At 44.9% G+C, this 20,252-nt stretch overlaps 1 protein-coding gene across 2 annotated transcripts in view; it reads right to left on the bottom strand.

The window, feature by feature from the left end:
- Positions 1-3,489: 3,489 nt before the first annotated feature.
- Positions 3,490-20,252, bottom strand: part of PEBP4 (phosphatidylethanolamine binding protein 4) — a 95,525-nt gene continuing 78,762 nt past the window's right edge. For both annotated transcript variants that reach the window (XM_073588902.1, XM_073588903.1), the window contains exons 5-7: positions 8,393-8,441; positions 5,671-5,787; positions 3,490-3,789 (exon numbers count right to left, since the gene is read on the bottom strand). In XM_073588902.1, coding sequence (XP_073445003.1) covers positions 3,680-3,789; positions 5,671-5,787; positions 8,393-8,441 — 276 coding nt within the window. In that variant the 3' untranslated portion in view covers positions 3,490-3,679. The remainder of the gene's footprint in view (positions 3,790-5,670; positions 5,788-8,392; positions 8,442-20,252) is intronic.

Raw genomic sequence — 20,252 nt, 5'->3', positions numbered from 1 at the left:
CTGCGTCGCTGCTCTGACAGCCTGATACGATCTATCTGCATGGGCTCGGGAGCGGTGCTAATAGGGGATGCAGAGGAACGCGGAATAGGAGCCTGATACAGCCTGAATGGTCTTTTCTCCCTAGCCGACTCTCGAGCGCGTTCCAAAAACAGCAGATCTATACGGGTGGCCAGGGAAATGAGATCTTCCAGGTTTGTGGGAGTGTCTCGCCCGGCCAGCTGGTCCTTGATTTTACTTGAGAGACCCCTCCAAAAGGCACCCACAAAAGCCTCGTTATTCCAGCCCAGCTCCGAAGACAGGGTCCGAAAGCGGATGGCATATTGTCCTACAGTAAGTGAGCCCTGGCGGAGAATGAAGAGAGCCTCAGTAGTGGATGCCAAGCGACCAGGCTCATCAAACACCTTGCGGAATACTTCCAGAAAATTCTGGATACTGGAAACTACCGGGTCATCCCTCTCCCACAAAGGGTTTACCCAAGCCAGAGCCTCGCCCTCAAGATGGGACACTATGAACGCCACCTTGGCGCGGTCAGTGGGATACTGCTGAGGAACAAGCTCAAAGTGCAATCTGCACTGATTTAGAAAACCCCGACATAGCTTAGGATCCCTGTTGTACCTGGGAGGCTTTCCCAGGCGGGGAGGCGGAGACGAAACTGCGTCCCGAGGTAAGGCTGAAGCGGCCGCAGAGGACTGCAGAGCAAGCAGTCGATCGTCAACGGATGCCATGTACCCCAGGATGTGTGATTGAGCATCGCACTGCTGCGCGAGCTCCTGCTGGAGACTGGCTAAGAGGGGAGCATGCCCTGGGTCAGAGGTCTGTAGGGCGGAGAGCCGGGTGTCCATCGATTTCATGAAGGACATTATCCGGGTCTGATTCTCACGTAAAAAAGCAGTTCCTTCTGCGTAGCGGCCGCGGCACCGGCGGGGTCCATGGCCTAGTGATACTGTGACGCTCAGGAGCAAACTACGTCCGAGAGAGGACCCTCTGGGTTGCGGATCTGGAGCCCCTGGGCCGAGCGCGCCAGGTGATGACCAACCCCTATACAGGGATCGTTAAGGGCAAGACCACAGGGGTCAGAACCGCGACAGCCGGTACCAAGAGGGACGGCTCAGGGAGAAGCCAGGCTCGAGGCAGGACAAGGAACTACGGACAAAGACAAGGGTACCTAGGTGGGAGAATCATAGAAAGGAGGAACCCAGCAGAAAAGCCCGTGGGGCGACGGGGCGAGGCACAGCGGGGAGACGGACAGACGAGGAAACCTTAGGGGGAATTAAGCAAGAGAATCCGGACTGGAGTAGACAGGGAGAGCAGGAGGGCAGGGAACAGACCGGGGAAAGAATACCAGCAGGCAGGGACAGAGAAGGAGGACAGAACGGAACAAGGGAACCGAGGCAAGGAGGAGGGACGGACACAACACAGAAATAGATGCAGCGACGAGCACCAAGAAGTAGGACAAGAAGGTAGCAGTGCGGCCAGAACAGTGCGGGAGATCCACACTATCACCAGGCGCCCTCCTCCTAGAGAGGACGCCTGAAGTACCTTAGCGCCCGGAAGAGCTCCTCAAGCCATGCCCCTCAGCGCCGCCCACGGCCAGACTCCGAGGACGGACGGGCGCGCGCCTGAAACCTAAGGCCGGTGCGTGCAGCAGGAGGGAAGGCAGGAGGGAAGGCAGGCCAGGCGCGCGCACGGGCGGTGGCGTGAAGGTGGAGAGGCTGCGGCGGCTGCCGCCGCTGATGGGGCATCGGCGGGCGCGACCGCCGATGTCACACTGGACTCCAATGAAAGAGTATAACCATCTCAAGAAGGATCACAAGGAAATGGACAGCATGTGACTTAAATATGAGTGTCTGAGCAAAGGGTCTGAATACTTATGACTGTGATATTTCATTTTTTCTTTTTTTATAAATTTGCAAATATTTCTACATTTCTGTTTCTTTTCAGTCAAGATGGGGTGCAGAGTGTACATTAATGAGAAAAAAATGAAATGTTTTGAATTTACCAAATGGCTACAATGAAACAAAAAGTGAAAAATGTAAAGCGGTCTGAATACTTTCCGTACCCACTGTATATAGAGCCATTGTCTTCAAGGGTCACCAAAAAACAGCTAGTTGAGTTGGCCATCACTTTCTGCATGTCTTTGTAGCATAGACTGTCCACAGACAGTGTAAATGGCCTTCCTAGGACTCATGGATTTGAGTGTCCAATGCATTTTGTTACTGATGAAAGCTTTTACTGTTAGGGTATGTTCATACTGCATCTTTTTCTGCCATCTGCTGAGCAGCTCTGCTCAAAAAATGGTGGAAAAAGTGCTAACAAAGTAATCAAAAGAATGATTCTATTACTTTGAATGTGAAAATAAGTTGCCGTTCATATGTTCAAGCTTTCGAAAATCTTTAAACGCTTAAGGCTTTCAAAGATGCCAATTGTTTAAAAGAAGTGACATGTTCATTCTTCTGGCGTTTTCCAAAAGGAAGATACTCAATACATTACAATAGAAGTCAACGAAAAGGCTAAAAAGACATCCAGATGATGCCTGGACATCTCTGGAACATTGCAGAGAAAAGGAGAGTTTCCGGATGCGTCTTCAGCTTGAAATACGGACGTTTTAACTGCTATAAAAAGACGCAGTGTGTACACAGCCTTAAGAAACATTATGCAAGTTACCTCTTTTGCTTGATTCTTGCCTTTCAAAACAAAGTGCGGCCCGCAAGCCACATCCGGCCCTCTGGATGTTCCAGTTTAGCTTTCGGACTGAAACAAACCAAAGGGTTGTAAACATTGGCCTACGGCCCGCACCATGCCCTCGCCAACCACGGCGTCCTGATATTACAGCTACCTGCATCCTCAGAGGGCTATGTGGGGGTCTCACATTGCATTTATGGAGCTATGTGAGGGCTCATACTGTATTGAGAGGGCAATATGAGGGCTCATATTGTATATACAGAGGCTATGTGGGCTCTCACTGTATATAGTGGGCTATTTCTGTATATAGGTCATGTGGGGGTCTCCCACTGTATACAGTGGGCTATGTGGGGTCTCGTACTGCATATAGGGGGCTAAAAGGTGGTGGCCATAGGTTATAATTGGGTAAAAGTCCGGTGTTCAAAATTAAGTGAGACAAGATAAAATAATTATTAAAATTAATGTTAATATTAAGCAGAATTAAATTTCATTCTATTGGTTCATCCCTTCACAACAGACACGGTCTATCATGTGTCCCCTCGGGAAAATTAATTGCCCACCCCAGGCCTGGTCTAGGCCAATTACTATGCTGGGAACGGTGACATGCCCATTATCCTTGTCCTGTAACTCTCTGCACAGCGGTTCACCAGCAGCGCCACTGTGCAGGCCACAGTGGTAATGGAGGGGGTCTCCGGTGTCAGACTCCCACCATTCAGACATCATACCTCTATGCCATAACATTGGCTGGTGTGAGTATCCGATTTTTAATTCTAAAAGTTTAAGAAAAGAAACAACTATAAGAAGAGAGACTGAGGACATTTCCATTTATTACAGACCTTCTGCTGTAAATGAATCGACCAGAATAAAATGAATCATTGACCGAGGACGGTAATCTCTTCTGCTGCGGCACAATGCAAGTACATCGATCTGACTACATACTGACGTAGCTTCGCGGGGAGAGGCGAGCGGGACGGTGTTACGGGGTGACCTGCACTTTTCAGAACGACACGGTATCCTTTTGTTGGGAATTCTGGGCCGTAAATTGAGTGGTGGCCACTGGTCTACCCAAGCTGAAGTGCGATGCGAATTCATCAGGGTCAAAGTTACCTGCAACAGAAGATTAATATTATTATCATGACCGTCTTCTACAGCTCAGTAAGGCATATGGCTGTCACTGGAGTCATTTTCATGCACCTAAATCATAGGTCTCATCTTTTTTGCGACATTTTGAAGAGTTGCTAAAATGATAAGCGGCAGGAAAAAGACAATATTTGACTTTGTACCAATTTATGACCAGCGTGTGCCATTTTGATAACTTTGGCACAATAAATGTCAGCGAATAACACTAGAAGGTAAATGATGACCCGGAGTCCTAATTTTTATTATTGTACTCAGTCTTTCGCACTATAAAGCGTGTGCAGCTGACACATGCCACCTTGTCTGCCACATGGTAATGAGTCTGGAAGATTCGCTTCCATACTTTATTTCCTACCCTCTCTGCCTCTGACGTCACTATGTGTAGTGTTGCCGAATCTCGTGTCGGCGAGGTTACATTTGGCGTCCTGTGTGATTTTCTCATGGAAACGCTCACACTCTTACTGCACATGCTTGGCTCCTCGACACTGTACACCTGCAAAGGCCGTGGGGTACAAGTCTGCTGTTTTGCAGTACAAGTCTTCATAACCGATACTGGGACCGGGGCAGTCATGTGACTAAAAGTATGAGAATTGCCACATTCCAACTAGACGTGCCCGACCTCGCTCAATTCACTTGTATTCAGCGAGGCAGCACACGTCTAGTTGGCAGGTGACTTTAAACTTGTGCCCTGACAACCCCTTTAATGTCCCCATATGCCTTAGAATTACACTTGGGACAACCCTGGCAAGTTTGCTGGGTAATCTGGGGCATGCATGACATATTATCTCAGGGGAGGAAGACATTGGGCAGTCTGAGATGCCTGGCAGCTGCTCCATCCTCTCTCCCCATAGAGAACACATGAACTTTCAACCGAACAGGGTATTCATGTGTATGAGGGAGTCAAGAAGGCTTGCAGTCATCTGGACAACTGTACGTCCGATAGTTATCTAAGGTATATGGGCACCTTTTAGTGGAGATTTCTTATAAAGAGGTGGTTTGGACATGCAAGAGGAGTGAGGGGAGGGACGTCGCACTATTTTGGGTTGCATTGTTATCTATTCCTTTTCAATGTAGTATAGAAGTAGGGAAGGGTTAATAATGTTACCTCGGATGGGAGAGACATAGCCTGGTGGGGATATTACACTTTTTTTTTGCCATCCCTGCATTTTTTCAGGAAATTCAATTAATATTATGGCAGGGATTAATGGGTCGGCGCACCGGTGGGCGTTATTAAAGTCTGAAATGTTTTGTCCCTTCAAGACCCTCCAGTTGTCCTGAACAAAACTGCTCCATCACCGCTTTATTCTGCGACCGCTGTGCAACAACTTTCTTTGGAACACGGAGGCAAAAATTCACCCGTAATTCCATTTTTTGTCTAGTACTCTCTTAATGAAGTGGATCAGGTATGGAGTTCTGGTATCTCCCTTTTTCCATCCCATCTAAAATTTTGAGCTATCTATCTATCTATCTATGATGAGCGAGCATGTTCTGATAAGGTGTTATCTGAGCATGCTCGTGTCCTAACCGAGTGACTTCAGCGTGCTCGAAAAATATGTTCAAGTCCCCGTGGCTGCATATCTCGCAAATGTACGACAGCGGCAACACATGTAGCTGCGGGGACTAGAACATATTTTTCGAGCACTCGGTTAGGACACGAGCATGCTCAGATAACACCATATCCCAGCACGTTCACTCATCACTACTATCTATCCATTTGATTTTAAGATTATTGGTAGTCCGGGCTAGTGGATACCAGAATAATGTAGGCAGTATGTCTATAAGAAGTATGGGCACTATGAATGCAGAAAATGACATTTTCTTTTTGATTTAGGTCCTAAGGAGATAACGTACCTCGAGATTTCTCTTCAGAGGATGGGAGAGAAGGGAAGGAACCTGGAGGCTGCAGGTACAGACGGAATTGATATCTGTGGTATCCAGTGTTTGCAGGGGGAGTGGGACCTTTGTAGACTGATTAGAAAAAAAAAGTGATTTAAGAAAAAATTCCGTCTAAGGCCTGTTTCACATTTCAGTTATTTGACATCAGTCAAAATCTGCCACTTTTATAAAAAAACGGATCCGCCCCTTTTCTTGGCGGATCCGTTTTTTTCCCCATAGACTTACGGTACATTAGCGGCGGATCTTGACTGATGGTCATCAGTTGCTTCTGTTCTTTGATGGATCCGCTAAAATTTTAGCGGTTCCCTGGCGGAGCAGACGGACAATGAAACGTTTTATTACACTGGCGGCCCGCTTTTTCTGACTGCGCCTGCCCGGGTGAATTTATCGGCGATGCTTTTTAACCCTATATGGTTTTTAACAGGGAAAAATGCAAAGTACTACATCTGGGCAATAAAAATGAAAAAAGCATATACAGAATGGGAGGAATAGGGCTAAGCAACAGCACATGTGAAAAAGACTTGGGTATACTAATAGATCACAGACTGAATATGAGTCAACAGTGTGATGCAGCAGCAAAAAAGGCAAATGCAATTCTAGGATGTATTAACAGAAGCATACAGTCTAGATCACGTGAAGTCATTATTGCCCTCTACTCCTCTTTGGTCAGACCTCATCTGGAATATTGTGTCCAGTTTTGGGCACCACATTTTAAAAAAGACATCAACAAACTGGAGCAAGTTCAGAAAAGAGTGACCAGAATGGTGACCGGTCTGCAAACCCTGTCTCATGAGGAAAGGTTGCAGGATTTGGGAATGTTTAGTTTGCAAAAGAGAAGACTGAGAGGAGACTTAATAGCTGTCTACAAATATCTAAAGGGCTGTCACATTGTAGAAGGATCATCTTTATTCTCATTTGCACAAGGAAAGACTAGAAGCAATGGGATGAAACACAGATTAGATATTAGAAAAAACTTTTTGACAGTTAGACTGTTCAATGAGTGGAACAGGCTGCTACGAGAAGTGGTGAGTTCTCCTTCAATGGAAGTCTTCAAACAGAGGCTGGACAGACATCTGTCTGGGATGATTTAGCGAATCCTGCTTTTGCGCAGGGGGTTGGACCAGATGGCCCAGGAGGTCCCTTCCAACTCTACGATTCTATACGCCGTTCTGGAAGCAGCGAAAAATCTCTCTCTCTCTATATATATATCTCTCTTTCGATCTCTCTCTCTCTTTCCTTTTCAAGACACATGTCACTTTAAATTTCATTAACCTAGCAGCTAAAATGGATCCTCCTGTGCCATCTGTTTGAGACAAATCAGAAACGGATCCGTTTTTTCACACTCTGGTGGATTTTGACTGACATCAAATAACTGAAATGTGAAACAGGCTGAATCATCATATCATAGACAAACACCAGATCCCCCAAAATCTGGAGACAGAATCGTTGCTTGCCATATACTATAGACTCCTCTCTGGTTCCAGGTTCCCCAGCCCCATTGATGGCACTGTGTGAGGGAAATGTATCGTGTATGATGGCTCATCTTAAAGCCTTTGGCCAACTTTGCAAATACATTTTATTATTCATTTGCTTCCTAAATGCAAAATTAAGTAATTTTCTTAATAGTTTTCATTAATATATTCCACCACTTTGATGCTACAGAGAATCTGTAAGTGCTTTATCTAGATAAATCCATGAGAGCTCTTCTCTCACTCTGTCCCTTCTCTTCTCTTCGAGTTAGGGGCTCCCACAGACATCTGTTAAACTTGGTCCGCAATGTATGGACTGTCCGCGTGCGGGTCATCCGATCCAAACTTGACAGTCTCCTATATGCCTCTGAGACTGCTGAGTTTGAGTAAGGAGACTTGTGGCCAGTCTGTGCTTGGACCTTATTTCTGAAGCAGCCCTTAGGGATAACAGCGGGGAGGGAGTTGTACTCAGATACCATGAAAGGAGATATAGGAAAGCATCTTTCGTCTTAGGGAGGACAGAGAAAACAGACTACAGCTAAGAAGGAAAGCACGAGGAAATAAGTGCAGGATAGGAGCTGTGCTGATATATAAGCCAATGAAGACACCATCACCCTGGAAATACTCAGATCTCACATCCAGCCTATATTACTGAGAAAGACACTCCCATATGAGTAAAGCCTGAAATTTGGATCAGTCTGCAGTATTAATATAAATATATATAATGAATTTATAATAGTAATTTGCATTTTATGTGAAACAAGTTTTCCCTTATCCCAGGCCGCACTCTCTTCTCCTTCCTTTGTATAAATCTTGCACAACAACTGCACAGATAAGGTGCCTAATTGATCGCTGTCGCAGCAGAAGCAAAGAGATAATTTCATGTTTTATACCATATTATGTAATAAAGATGTCAGTTTCAGGAATCCATAGAATACCATGAAATCAGAAAATAAAGTGAGTTCTTCACAAAGTGAAGGCCAACAAGCATGGAATGAGATTAGATGCCTCCAGATCATCTGTGGAGAGCCAGAGAGCCCCAGAACAGAAGTGCTGGCCAACTCTGACCAGGCCGCAGATTACAGTAAACGATGAGAGCTGGAATCTGATTGTTTGCTCCACGTTTGTCTTCTTGCACTCGCGTGGATTTATTTTTGTGCATTTTGATCCCATCAAGTTGTTGTTTTTTTCCCCACAAACAGATTTACCTGTTATTACTCTTCCATTGGGACCTTTTCCAGATAGAAGATTTCTACCCTGTATAAAAAAAAGACATGAAGAGATGAATACATGGTGCAGATGTTGGTATAAAATAGGCGGCCCAAAGACCAAACCAGGGGACAATAAATGTGTAACTATGATGTATCAGTCATGCAGAGGTAGATGGCGAGAAGATGTAATGTCATCTCACCCTGTGATAGCCAAAACATGGCGTCACATCCATCTACAAACCATCGTGTGTGGCTGCAGGCGGCTCCATAGCCCTGGCCTACATTTTGCTGAGGTTACTCTTCGGAGCCTTTGGATCTGGGTTTCGAATCGCCATGTTCCGGGACAACAAGTGAATTATAGCTTGTCTGTCACAGTTATTGACTGATGTTCCCAAATCCAATCTCGCACTCCTACAGATAAAATCAGGGTAATAGCTACAATATACTGGGGCTAGACATGAAATAATTCAACCCCTAAATTAATTCAGAACACAAATCAGATCCCAAAATAGAGACCTGAGACCGTCTTATTCTACCCACTCTCCAGGCCCTTTCTGCTCCGGATGCCCCCATTCTGGGTCTGATGTCTGCACCGTCACATAGTATGTATAAAGCACGTAGCTATGAGCGCTACTTTCATCACATGGACTGGACTAATGAGATGACCGCATGAGATGATTGGACAAAGTTTTCCTACTGGGTCACAGGTGGCTTTAACAGACTACAATTCTGCATGGCACAGTCCTTTAGGCTATGTGCACACGTAGTGAAAGGTGCTGCGGATTTTTTTGCGCGGATTTGGAAAAATCCGCAGGTAAAAAGACCTGCGGTTTACCTGCGGATTAGCCCTGCGGTTTCACACCTCTACAATGGAGGTGTGAAACCGCTGAGGATTCCGCACAAAGAATTGACATGCTGCAGATTCGAACCCGCAGCAAATCCACGCGGAAAAATCTGCAGCATGTGCACTGCATTTTTCATTTTACCATTGAAAACAATGGTACTGTACAACGCACCTAAATCCACTGTGGACCCGCAGAGCCAAAAACGCTGCGGATCTGCAACAGAATCCGCAACGTGTGCACATGGCCTTAAACACATGACTTCCTGTAACATCCATGTCGATACTTACTGCTCGGTTTCCACTTCTGTAGCGGGGTGGTGCTGCACCTTTGTTGCGGGAGATGCGGGGTGAAAATACAATAGTGCTATTTAATTCTTTGGGACTTGTGATGTTCAAATAGGGAACATGGGGGTTATCCTTGATTTCTTCATTGTTATCTCCTCCTATAAGCCTTGGTCGGGGCTGTTCACTCTATAAACCCCTTCGTCCGTCTCCCACTGCCAGTTATAAGTTCTGCTTTACCTGGTTAACACACCTGTTCACAGCTCCTGTTGCCAAGAGATCATTCCTGTCTCAGACCTCGGCTCCTTTACGGACTATTCCTGACAGCCTGTTCCACTGACCAGCACATACTTCGTTTTCTCAACCCAGGACCCATGAGCAGGTTCACCTTCCTGGACAAGGGTTAAATAGATGAATGCCAGGGTTCGCCTGGGACCTGTTAGACCGAGTAGCTGGTGCAAAGCTTGCCTGTGGAAGCCCTAGTTTTGAGCGACCAGTCGACCACATACAGAACCACTTTACAGTCATGGCCAAAAGTTTTGAGAATGACACAAATATTAATTTCTACAAAGTCTACTGCTTCATTTTTTCTAATGGCAATTTGCATATACTCCAGAATGTTATAAAGAGTGATCAGCTTAACAGCAATTACTTGCAAAGTCAATATTTGCCTAGAAAATGAACTTTATCCCCCAAAACACATTTCAACATCATTGCAGCCCTGCCTTAAAAGGACCAGCTAACATCGTTTCAGTGATTGCTCCATTAACACAGGTGTGGGTGTTGATGAGGACAGGGCTGGAGATCAATCTGTCATGATTAAGTAAGACTGACACCACTGGACACTTTAAAAGGAGGCTGGTGCTTGGCATCATTGTTTCTCTTCTGTTAACCATGGTTATCTCTAAAGAAACACATGCAGTCATCATTGCACTGCACAAAAATGGCCTAACAGGGAAGCGTATCGCAGCTAGAAAGATTGCACCTCAGTCAACAATCTATCGCATCATCAAGAACTTCAAGGAGAGAGGTTCCCTTGTTGCCAAAAAGGCTCCAGGGCGCCCAAGAAAGACCAGCAAGTGCCAGGACCGTCTCTTAAAAGTGTTTCAGCTGCGGGATCGGGCTACCAGCAGTGCAGAGCTTGCTCAGGAATGGCAGCAGGCAGGTGTGAGTCATCTGCACGCGCTGTGAGGCGGAGACTCTTGGAGCAAGGCCTGGTCTCAAGGAGGGCAGCAAAGAAGCCACTTCTCTACAGGAAAAACATCATGGACAGACTGATATTCTGCAAGAGGTACAGGGAGTGGACTGCTGAGGACTGGGGTAAAGTCAATTTCTCTGATGAATCCCCTTTTCGATTGTTTGGGACATCTGGAAAACGGCTTATTCGGAGAAGACCAGGTGAGCGCTACCACCAGTCTTGTCTCATGCCAACTGTCAAGCATCCTGAATCCATTCATGTGTGGAGTGGCTTCTCAGCCAAGGGAATGGGCTCTCTCTCAGTCTTGCCTAAAAACACAGCCATGAATAAAGAATGGTACCAAAATGTCCTCCAAGAGCAACTTCTCCCAACCGTCCAAGAGCAGTTTGGCGATCAACAATGCCTTTTTCAACATGATGGAGCACCTTGCCATAAAGCAAAGGTGATAACTAAATGGCTCAGGGAACAAAACATAGAGATTTTGGGACCATGGCCTGGAAACTCCCCAGATCTTAATCCCATTGAGAACTTGTGGTTAATCATCAAGAGACGGGTGGACAAAAAAAACCCTTCAAATTCAGACAAAATAAAAGCATTGATTTTGCAAGAATGGACTGCTATCAGTCAGGATTTGATCCAGAAGTTGATTGAGAGCATGCCAGGGAGAATTGCTGAGGTCCTGAAGAAGAAGGGTCAACACTGCAAATATTGACTTGCTGCATTAACTCATTCTAACTGTCAATATAACCTTTTGTTACTCATAATATGATTGCAATTATATTTCTGTATGTGATAAAAACATCTGACAAACACACATAAAAACCAGAGGCCAGCAGATCATGTGAAAATATAATATTTGTGTCATTCTCAAAACTTTTGGCCATGACTGTACATCTCCACATGCTTATTGCAGGGTTTCACCCTAGGCAGTCACCTACCACTCGTTGCCATCATGTTCAAAATATCATACTAACTGTCTAAAGATCTACATACCTTATGAAGATTAAGTAATGTTATTTCATGTCAGAGCTGCAGGCTGCAGACCCTCTATTATTTATTTATTTTACTCACATTATAGCGCCATTAATTCCACAGCGCTTTACAGACATTATCATCATCACTGTCCCCATTGGAGCTCAAAATTTAGATTCCCTATCAGTATGTCTTTGGAATGTGGGAGGAAACCGGAAATCCCGGAGGAAACCCACGCAAACACGGGGAGAACATAGAAACTCCCTGCAGCTGTTGTCCTTGGTGGGATTTGAACCCAGGACCCCAGCGCTGCCCATACCATTAGTAGTTGAGAATAGTGATCTAAACAAGGCGTTCTACAACTATTCATACATAGAAGAGGGTTTTCCCATTTGGGACCCTCATCTTTTAGCCAGAGTAAATGAAAGTTACAAGGCCCTCAGCCCCAAAATGGTGTAAAACGTACACAAGAATTTTCTGTAAATGTCCTTGAGAGTGCAGCAAATACCCCCACATAGGTAGGACTTTCTCTGGTTAATACAGTAAAGCACATAGAATAGCATTGCTCCAGTACTCGGCTACTATCTGTATGTGGACATGAGATGGATGAAGCGGATCGGTGATGTGAATTTGTGTAATAAGAGATTCAGCAACCTAAGGATACAACGCCCTTCATCAAGGTGTGCAGAATTAGGCAGCTTGTATTCCTCAGGCAAAATGGGCCTAAAAAAGGGAGATTTACCTGACTCTGGAAAGTCAAAAATTGTTAGAAGTCTTACAGAGGAATGCAGCACTCCTGAAATTACTATATTGACACGTGATTACAGAACCAACTTAAATTATTCTCACGTTAATAGATGAAAACAAAACATTTGAGATGGAAAATTTTTCATTCTGTTACTTAATTCTGCACATCGATATTCTCCTAAGAAAGATACCATCTCGCTTTTACTTTCTCAAATATTCGGGTTTATTAACCTTTTGGATCGACCGATAGCACTGATGTTGATCCATCATAACATTAAATCATCAAAAATACAAATTGTACACCGTATATAACATTTACACATAAATGTAATTCACTATGTTTAGTTGAGCTATTACAGCAATGAGTGAAAAAAAACAAGAAAAAAAACACACAAGAGAAGCAGCGAAAAAGCGATGGAAGTAAAAATGAGAAGTATAAGTAAGGAGCAAAAGACGACTGGAGAATAGAAAGTATTTAATGCAGGGAGAAAGAAAAAGCAGCATCACTCAGGAAGTGAAGAGGACTTACAGAAGTGTGGGAGCGAGCCGAGCTGAGGGGGCAGGAGATGCGGCACACAGGGGATCCCTGACACTGGCTGTGTGGGTGGGCTGGTAGGAAAGCCCCTTGATAAAGGCATAGGAAGGTTCTCCATATATGTTGCGATGCAAAGTATCTTTGCTACAGAAGAACAGTGTTTCAATTCTTCGATATTATCAAAATCTCTGCTTTCGGGGAGTGAATGTACTCTACCGAAATCTTGAGATTATGCTTTCTTCTACTAACTAGTAGGAAATGCTCCTGAGGTTCTCCAGTTCTTTGCACCAGATTGCTTTGCAAGAATCAAAAGCATTTACCCCTTCTTCAAAGCTTAGAGAGATCATCTGTGCCTACACAAGGGTGCGAGAAGCAGTTGGCTCCCGGAGAATATTATATAGTCTTCCAGACATAATTGAAAAAATTTGCCAAATTGAAACCCAAATAGAGGGTCATGGCTAAAACGGACGCAGCGATGCTCAAAAATAAAAGAAGTGCATGGTTAGGTAAACCCTACTCATCAAGAGGGGTTACCAGTCCTATTTGGCACCTGAGGCACTTTCCAACTGGGGCTTTACAACGACCTGACCTTGTGGAATTTTCACATTTCTGCAACATCGAGAGCTGAAATCTCCCAGGATTCCTTGCTAACCACCAAGAGATAGCTCTTGTGAGAAGCTTAGGCTTTATACAGTAACCCCATATAGAAAAAACTAACTATCTTTTTGCCGATACGTTGAGTTTACTTCGGACAGTGGCACCTGTTGGGGCTGAGATACATTAGACAGCGAGTGAACTGTCAGTTCTTGATGTGTTGGCGAGATACATTAGGTAGTGAGTGAACTGTCAGTTCTTGATGTGTTGGTGAGATACATTAGGCAGCGAGTGAACTGTCAGTTCTTGATGTGTAGGTGAGATACATTAGGCAGCGAGTGAACTGTCAGTTCTTGATGTGTTGGTGAGATACATTAGGCAGCGAGTGAACTGTCAGTTCTTGATGTGTTGGTGAGATACATTAGGCAGCGAGTGAACTGTCATTTCTTGATGTGTTCGTGAGTTACATTAGGCAGCGAGTGAATTGTCAGTTCTTGATGTGTTGGTGAGATACATTAGGCAGCGAGTGAACTGTCATTTCTTGATGTGTTCGTGAGTTACATTAGGCAGCGAGTGAATTGTCAGTTCTTGATGTGTTGGTGAGATACATTAGGCAGCGAGTGAACTGTCAGTTCTTGATATGTTGGTGAGATACATTAGGCAGTGAGTGAACTTTCAGTTCTTGATGTGTTGGAAGCTGGAAAAATGAGGAAGCGGGAGGAATGAGACAAAAGCCAAATAGTAATGGTTATCCACCAAAATGGCAGGTCATGTAGGAGGGTTCCCGGCATACAGTGGTTGGATTGCACCAAAAAAATAGTGAGTCGCCAACAGGGTTAGATGCATAACCTGCTAATATATGCTAGAGCCATTATAAAGGAAAACGTGGTCAAACCAAGGAAAAAAAATAAGTTGTCATCAAGTGGTTAAAGGGAACCAGTCACATTGTACATGCAGCCCGATCTGTGGACAGCCTGGTGTAAAGAAGGAGAAGATAAGCAGAATAATATATCGGTTTGCAGGGAAAGATTTAGTATAATATATTATTTACTGAAGTTCCTGCTGTTTTTATGTAAGAGTCCAGTAGGCGGTCCTACTAGCGATTAACAGCTAGTGAAGACAGGCAATCACTAGTAGGCCCACCCACTGGACTCCTGTGAAACAAACACCAGGTGTATCAATGAATAAAAAACTGATTGTTTTCCCAGAAAAATGTATATCACTCTCATCAGCTCCTCCGGCAGATCAGATACCATGAGCTTTATTTATATGGAATAAAGTTTGCAGCTCGGGGTGTCAGGCAAGGTTACGTGTTCCTGAATATTTTCTAATATTAGCGGGCGGCGGAGATGAATCTATATGTAACAATGGATCCGGCTGTCTCATAATCGGAAGTCACAGCTGGCTCGGCCGGGTTATTAAAGTGTAAGCTCTATAGGGCAGAGTGTTATAATGATGAGCTGGATCTTGGGGAAGCTCTTTCAGTCTCCCACTCCCAGGCCACGTGTGACAAGGAATCTCCCACTCAGACACGTAAGAGAAACAGGAGGAAGACCAGGCGTGGGAGACGGGGAAAGTGGAAAGCAGAACACAGGGGAGAGGGAGAGTGAGGAGAGGCAGGGAGAGGACCACGGAGAGACAGGAGAACGCAAGGGGTGAAGAGAAGGTGACCTCTCATGTGCCAAGAATGGGCCAGAAAAAAAGTCCTCCAAAACAGATCTAGACCTCACCCTACCCCTTGTCTATCTTTCGTATGAAAATCACCCGCCGTAAAGCTAAAACTCCCTGTTGACTACTCTCAGCCCTCCATTACCCTCGGAGGCACTCCCCACCCTCCACATCACTTATCCTGATGGTTCCCTTGGTAACTGCAGAGAGTTCGGCTTTTGGGATGAGTCAGGTTGGTGCTGTGAGATTTGCTCCTGCATATGGGACAGGACAATTCTGTATCATCACCACTATCCTCCTCATCATCCTCATCCCACAGCTTATTGCTGCAACATATGTCCAGAAAGGAGCCTGCAGACATGGGATGGCATCTCCTCCATAGTGAGCCGGTGTGTAGTGTTTATATATAATGCACCCACCTCCCATATATCACACAATTCGCAGATTTCCATGGCTGCAGAATACAGGGGAAGGAGCTCAGTTTACAGCTCTTTGACGAGACTTAGAATCTTTTACTTCAGGAAGCATCCTTTAATTTATGACAATAAGGGTCGCTCTTTAAAGGGGTTGTCCACCACATTTTTTTATATTAAAAATGGGCCCAAGGATGTTCAGGTTTCTCCGAACTTAAGGGCAAAGTTCAGTTCGGGTACCAGAACTCTATGCAAACTTGAACCCCATAGAAGTCAATGGGGACCCAAACTTTGGTGCTGTAAAGAAGCATAGTTCCTCTGTTCTCCCGGAACTCCGAACACTAAAACGGACATCCAGGAGAAGTTCATGTTTGGTGTTCAGCACCGGACACTAGTTCGGGTTCACTCATCTCTAATACTCACATATAAGTCTCCCATCGCTCCTCTGCAATGCTGCCGCTGTTCCCCTCGAGTCTCTGCTCTTCCTCATCAAGGCTGCAGTAAAGGTGACAGCTGATTGGCTGCAGTGGACACATGAGGCCACACACCCCTGCTAGAAAAATAAGGGAGAAGACCGGTGGGGCAGCGAAGTAGAGGATCACGATTATATGGTACTGAAGGTATTTGTTCTTTTTTGTTTTATGATCTCTCTGGACCTAGTATTTATACACTGCTCAAAAAAATAAAGGGAACACTTAAACAACAGAATATAACTCCAAGTAAATCAACCTTCTGTGAAATCAAAGTGTCCACTTAGGAAGCAACACTGATTGACAATCAATGTCACATGCTGTTGTGCAAATGGAATAGATAACAGATGGAAATTATTGGCAATTATCAAGACACCCTCAATAAAGGAATGGTTCTGCAGGTGGGGACCACAGACCACATCTCAGTACCAATGCTTTCTGGCTGATGTTTTCGTCACTTTGAATGTTGGTTGTGCTTTCACACTCGTGGTAGCATGAGACGGACTCTACAACCAACACAAGTTGCTCAGCTATCAGCTAGTGCAGCTCACCCAGGATGGCACATCAATGCGAGCTGTGGAAAGAAGGTTTGCTGTGTCTGTCAGCGTAGTGTCCAGAGGCTGGAGGCACTACCAGGAGACAGGCCAGTACACCAGGAGATGTGGAGGGGGCCGTAGGAGGCAACAGCCCAGCAGGACCGCTACCTCCGCATTTGTGCAAGGAGGAACAGGATGAGCACTGCCAGAGCCCTGCAAAATGACCTCCAGCAGGCCAAAAATGTGCATGTGTCTGCACAAACGTTTAGAAACCGACTCCATGAGGTTGGTCTGATGGCCCGACATCCACAGATGGGGGTTGTGCTCACAGCCCAACACCGTGCAGGACGCTTGGCATTTGCCACAGAACACCAGGATTGGCAAATTTGCCACTGGTTCCCTGTGCTCTTCACAGATGGAAGCAGGTTCACACTGAGCACATGTGACAGACGTGAGAGTCTGTAGACGCCGTGGAGAGCAATCTGCTACCTGCAACATCCTTCAGCATGACTGGTTTGGCAGTGGGTCAGTAATGGTGTGGGGTGGCATTTCTTTGGAGGGCCACACAGACCTCCATGTGCTCGCCAGAGGTAGCCTGACTGCCATTAGGTACCGAGATGAGAACCTCAGACCCCTTGTGAGACCATATGCTGGTGCAGTTGGCTCTGGGTTCCTCCTAATGCAGGACAATGCCAGACCTCATGTGGCTGGAGTGTGTCAGCAGTTCCTGCAAGAAGAAGGCATTGAAGCTATGGACTGGCCCACCCATTCTCCAGACCTGAAACCGATTGAGCACATCTGGGACATCATGTCTCGCTCCATCCACCAACGTCACGTTGCACCACAGACTGTCCAGGAGTTGTCGGATGCTGTAGTCCAGGTCTGGGAGGAGATCCCTCAGGAGACCATCCGCCACCTCATCAGGAGCATGCCCAGGCGTTGTACAGTAGGAAGGTCATACAGACACGTGGAGGCCACACACAATACTGAGCATCTTTTCCTTGTCATGAGGCATTTCCACTAAAGTTGGATAAGCCTGTAATTTGATTTTCCACTTTGATTTTGAGTATCATTCCAAATCCAGACCTCCATGGGATATTCATTTTGATTTACATTGATAATTGTTATGTTTTATTGTTCTGAACACATTCCACTATGCAATGAATAAAAATTTGCACCTGGAATATTTCATTCAGAGATATCTAGGATGTGGTATTTTAGTGTTCCCTTTATTTTTTTGAGCACTGTGTAACAATATGTAGTGGACAACCCCTTTAAAATAGTGGACAACCCGTTTAAAGAGAACCTAACACTTGATTCATACCTGACCACAGTAAGTAGGCGTTCAAGAGCAAACATACTTTAAAAAGCCGGCCAGGGATGACAAGCCCAAGAGGCAGGCAGCCCTGGCGGCTTCTCATCTACACTGACAGGTCTCTCCAAACACATACATATGGAGAGACTTATCACAAAAGGGGAGTAGTCCGGGACCTATCTCTTGAACTAGTCACCCTAGCTGTATCATCCCTGGCCGGCTTTTTAAAGTATGTTTTCTCTGGTATGCCGAAGATTCGGGCAGCATGAATCAGCTGTCAGGTTCCCTTTGAAGCAGTTCTGTAATATATACGGTTTGGATTATAGAGCACAGCTTCTGCAGAACCTCTCTTAAAGAAAGGCGACAAGCCTTGATTACCATTCATTGATTGCATACTTGTCCACTGTCCTCAAATGTCAGGGAGGCTATAAGAAAAGGAGAGACGATCCCGGACTGCCAAAAAATTTTGAAAACAAATCTTGGGCACATCATTAAAAAGTTCTCTTGTACATTTATGGAATTTCCCCAGGAGATGCCTTAAATTTATAGTCAATGCGAATCCAACCATGGGATCTATTTTAAGCATGGGGCCTACAGTGGCTTGTGAAAGTATTCACACCCTTGGCTTTTTACCACATTTGTTACATTATCGCCTATGTTTTTAAAGATGTTTGTAATCTGATTTGTGTGTGACTCATCAGCAATAAATAGTCTAAGTTGTTGAAATGAGAAAAATATAGGCAAAAATTAAATTTATAGATCAAATAGATAAAAATTAGCATGTATATATGTATTCACCTCTTTTGCGATGAAGCCCTTATGAAGGGAATTGCTTGCACCGGAAATCTTAAGTCCCATGCTTACTGACAGGACATCCCCCTGTGTGCAATCTAAGTGTCACATGTCTGTCAGTATACACTTTACCTTTTCTGAAATGCCACGGAGGCTGCAACACCATTAACAAGAGGCAACACTAACCAAATACCACCATTAAAAGAGGCGCCACTAACCAAACACCATGAACACCAAGGAGATGCCCAAATAAGTCAGGGACAAAGTTGTTGAGAAGTACAATTCGGGGCTGTGTTATAAAAAGATATTTAAGTCTCTGATGATCCCGCAGAGCACCATCAAATCCATTATCTTCAAATGGAAAGAACATGGTACCACAACAAACCTGCCAAGAGAGGGCCACACACCAAAACTCTCAGCCCGGGCAAGGAAAGCATTAATCAGAGAGGCAGCACAGAGTCCAAAGGTAACCCTGAAGAAGCTGCAGATATGCCAGAAAGAGACGGGTTATAGACGCCTCTCCATTACTAACCTCTGGGCTTGATGTCACTTGACAATACAAAGATGACATCAACCCCCCAACTATAACCCCACTTGCCCCCACTCTAGGGCTAGTGGGAAGAGCGAGGCTAAGTGCCAGAATTTGCGCATCTTATAGATATGCCTTTTCAGGGGTGGCTGAGAGCTGGTGTTTTTAGCCTGGGGAACCAATATCCATGGCCCCTTCCTAGGCTATTAATATCCGCCCACAGCTGTCTGTCTAGCCTTTTACTGGTTATTAATTATAGGGCCCTCTAGTTCACTTTTCTGGGGGGGTCTCCCATTTTAATGACCAGTAAAGGCTAAGTATACAGCTGTGAGCTGATATTAATAGCCTGGGAAGCTCCATGGGTATTACCCTCTTCCCAGGCTATAAACATCTGCCCCCAGCTGTTGGCTTTCCCTCTGCTGGTTTGGAAAATTATGCGGGAGCCCACGCCTTTTTTTTCTGAAAAATAATAATTTATTAATTACATGTACAGTAATCTGCACACACTGTGTACTAATTATACATTTCCTGTTCTTTTGCATGTTTGTCATACTTAAATGTTTCAGATCACAAAACAAATTAAAATATAAGACAAAGATAACACAAGTAATCACAAAATACAGTTTATAAATGAAGGTCTTTATTATTAAGGGGAAAAAAACTACAGGACACTGTGTGAAAAAAGTGATTGCCCCCTAATCCTAATAACTGGTTGGCCCTCCCTTAGCAGCAATAACTGCAATCAAGCGTTTGCGAAAAGTGACAATAAGTTTTTTACAACGCTGTGGAGGAATTTTGGGCCACTCATCTTTGCAACATTGTTGTAATTCAGCCACATTGGAAGGTTTCCGAGCATGAACTGCCTTTTTAAGATCATGTCACAGCATCTCAATCGGATTAAGGTCAGGACATTTACTAGGCCACTCTAAAGTCTCAATTTTGTTTTACTTAAGCTATTCAGA

This window comes from Dendrobates tinctorius, unplaced genomic scaffold, assembly GCF_039654945.1.
Source record: "Dendrobates tinctorius isolate UK_male_01 unplaced genomic scaffold, ASM3965494v1 ptg000104l, whole genome shotgun sequence".
Lineage (NCBI taxonomy): Eukaryota > Metazoa > Chordata > Amphibia > Anura > Dendrobatidae > Dendrobates > Dendrobates tinctorius.
The sequence above is the reverse complement of the archived record's forward strand: the minus strand, read 5'-3'. Positions and strand labels throughout refer to the sequence as shown.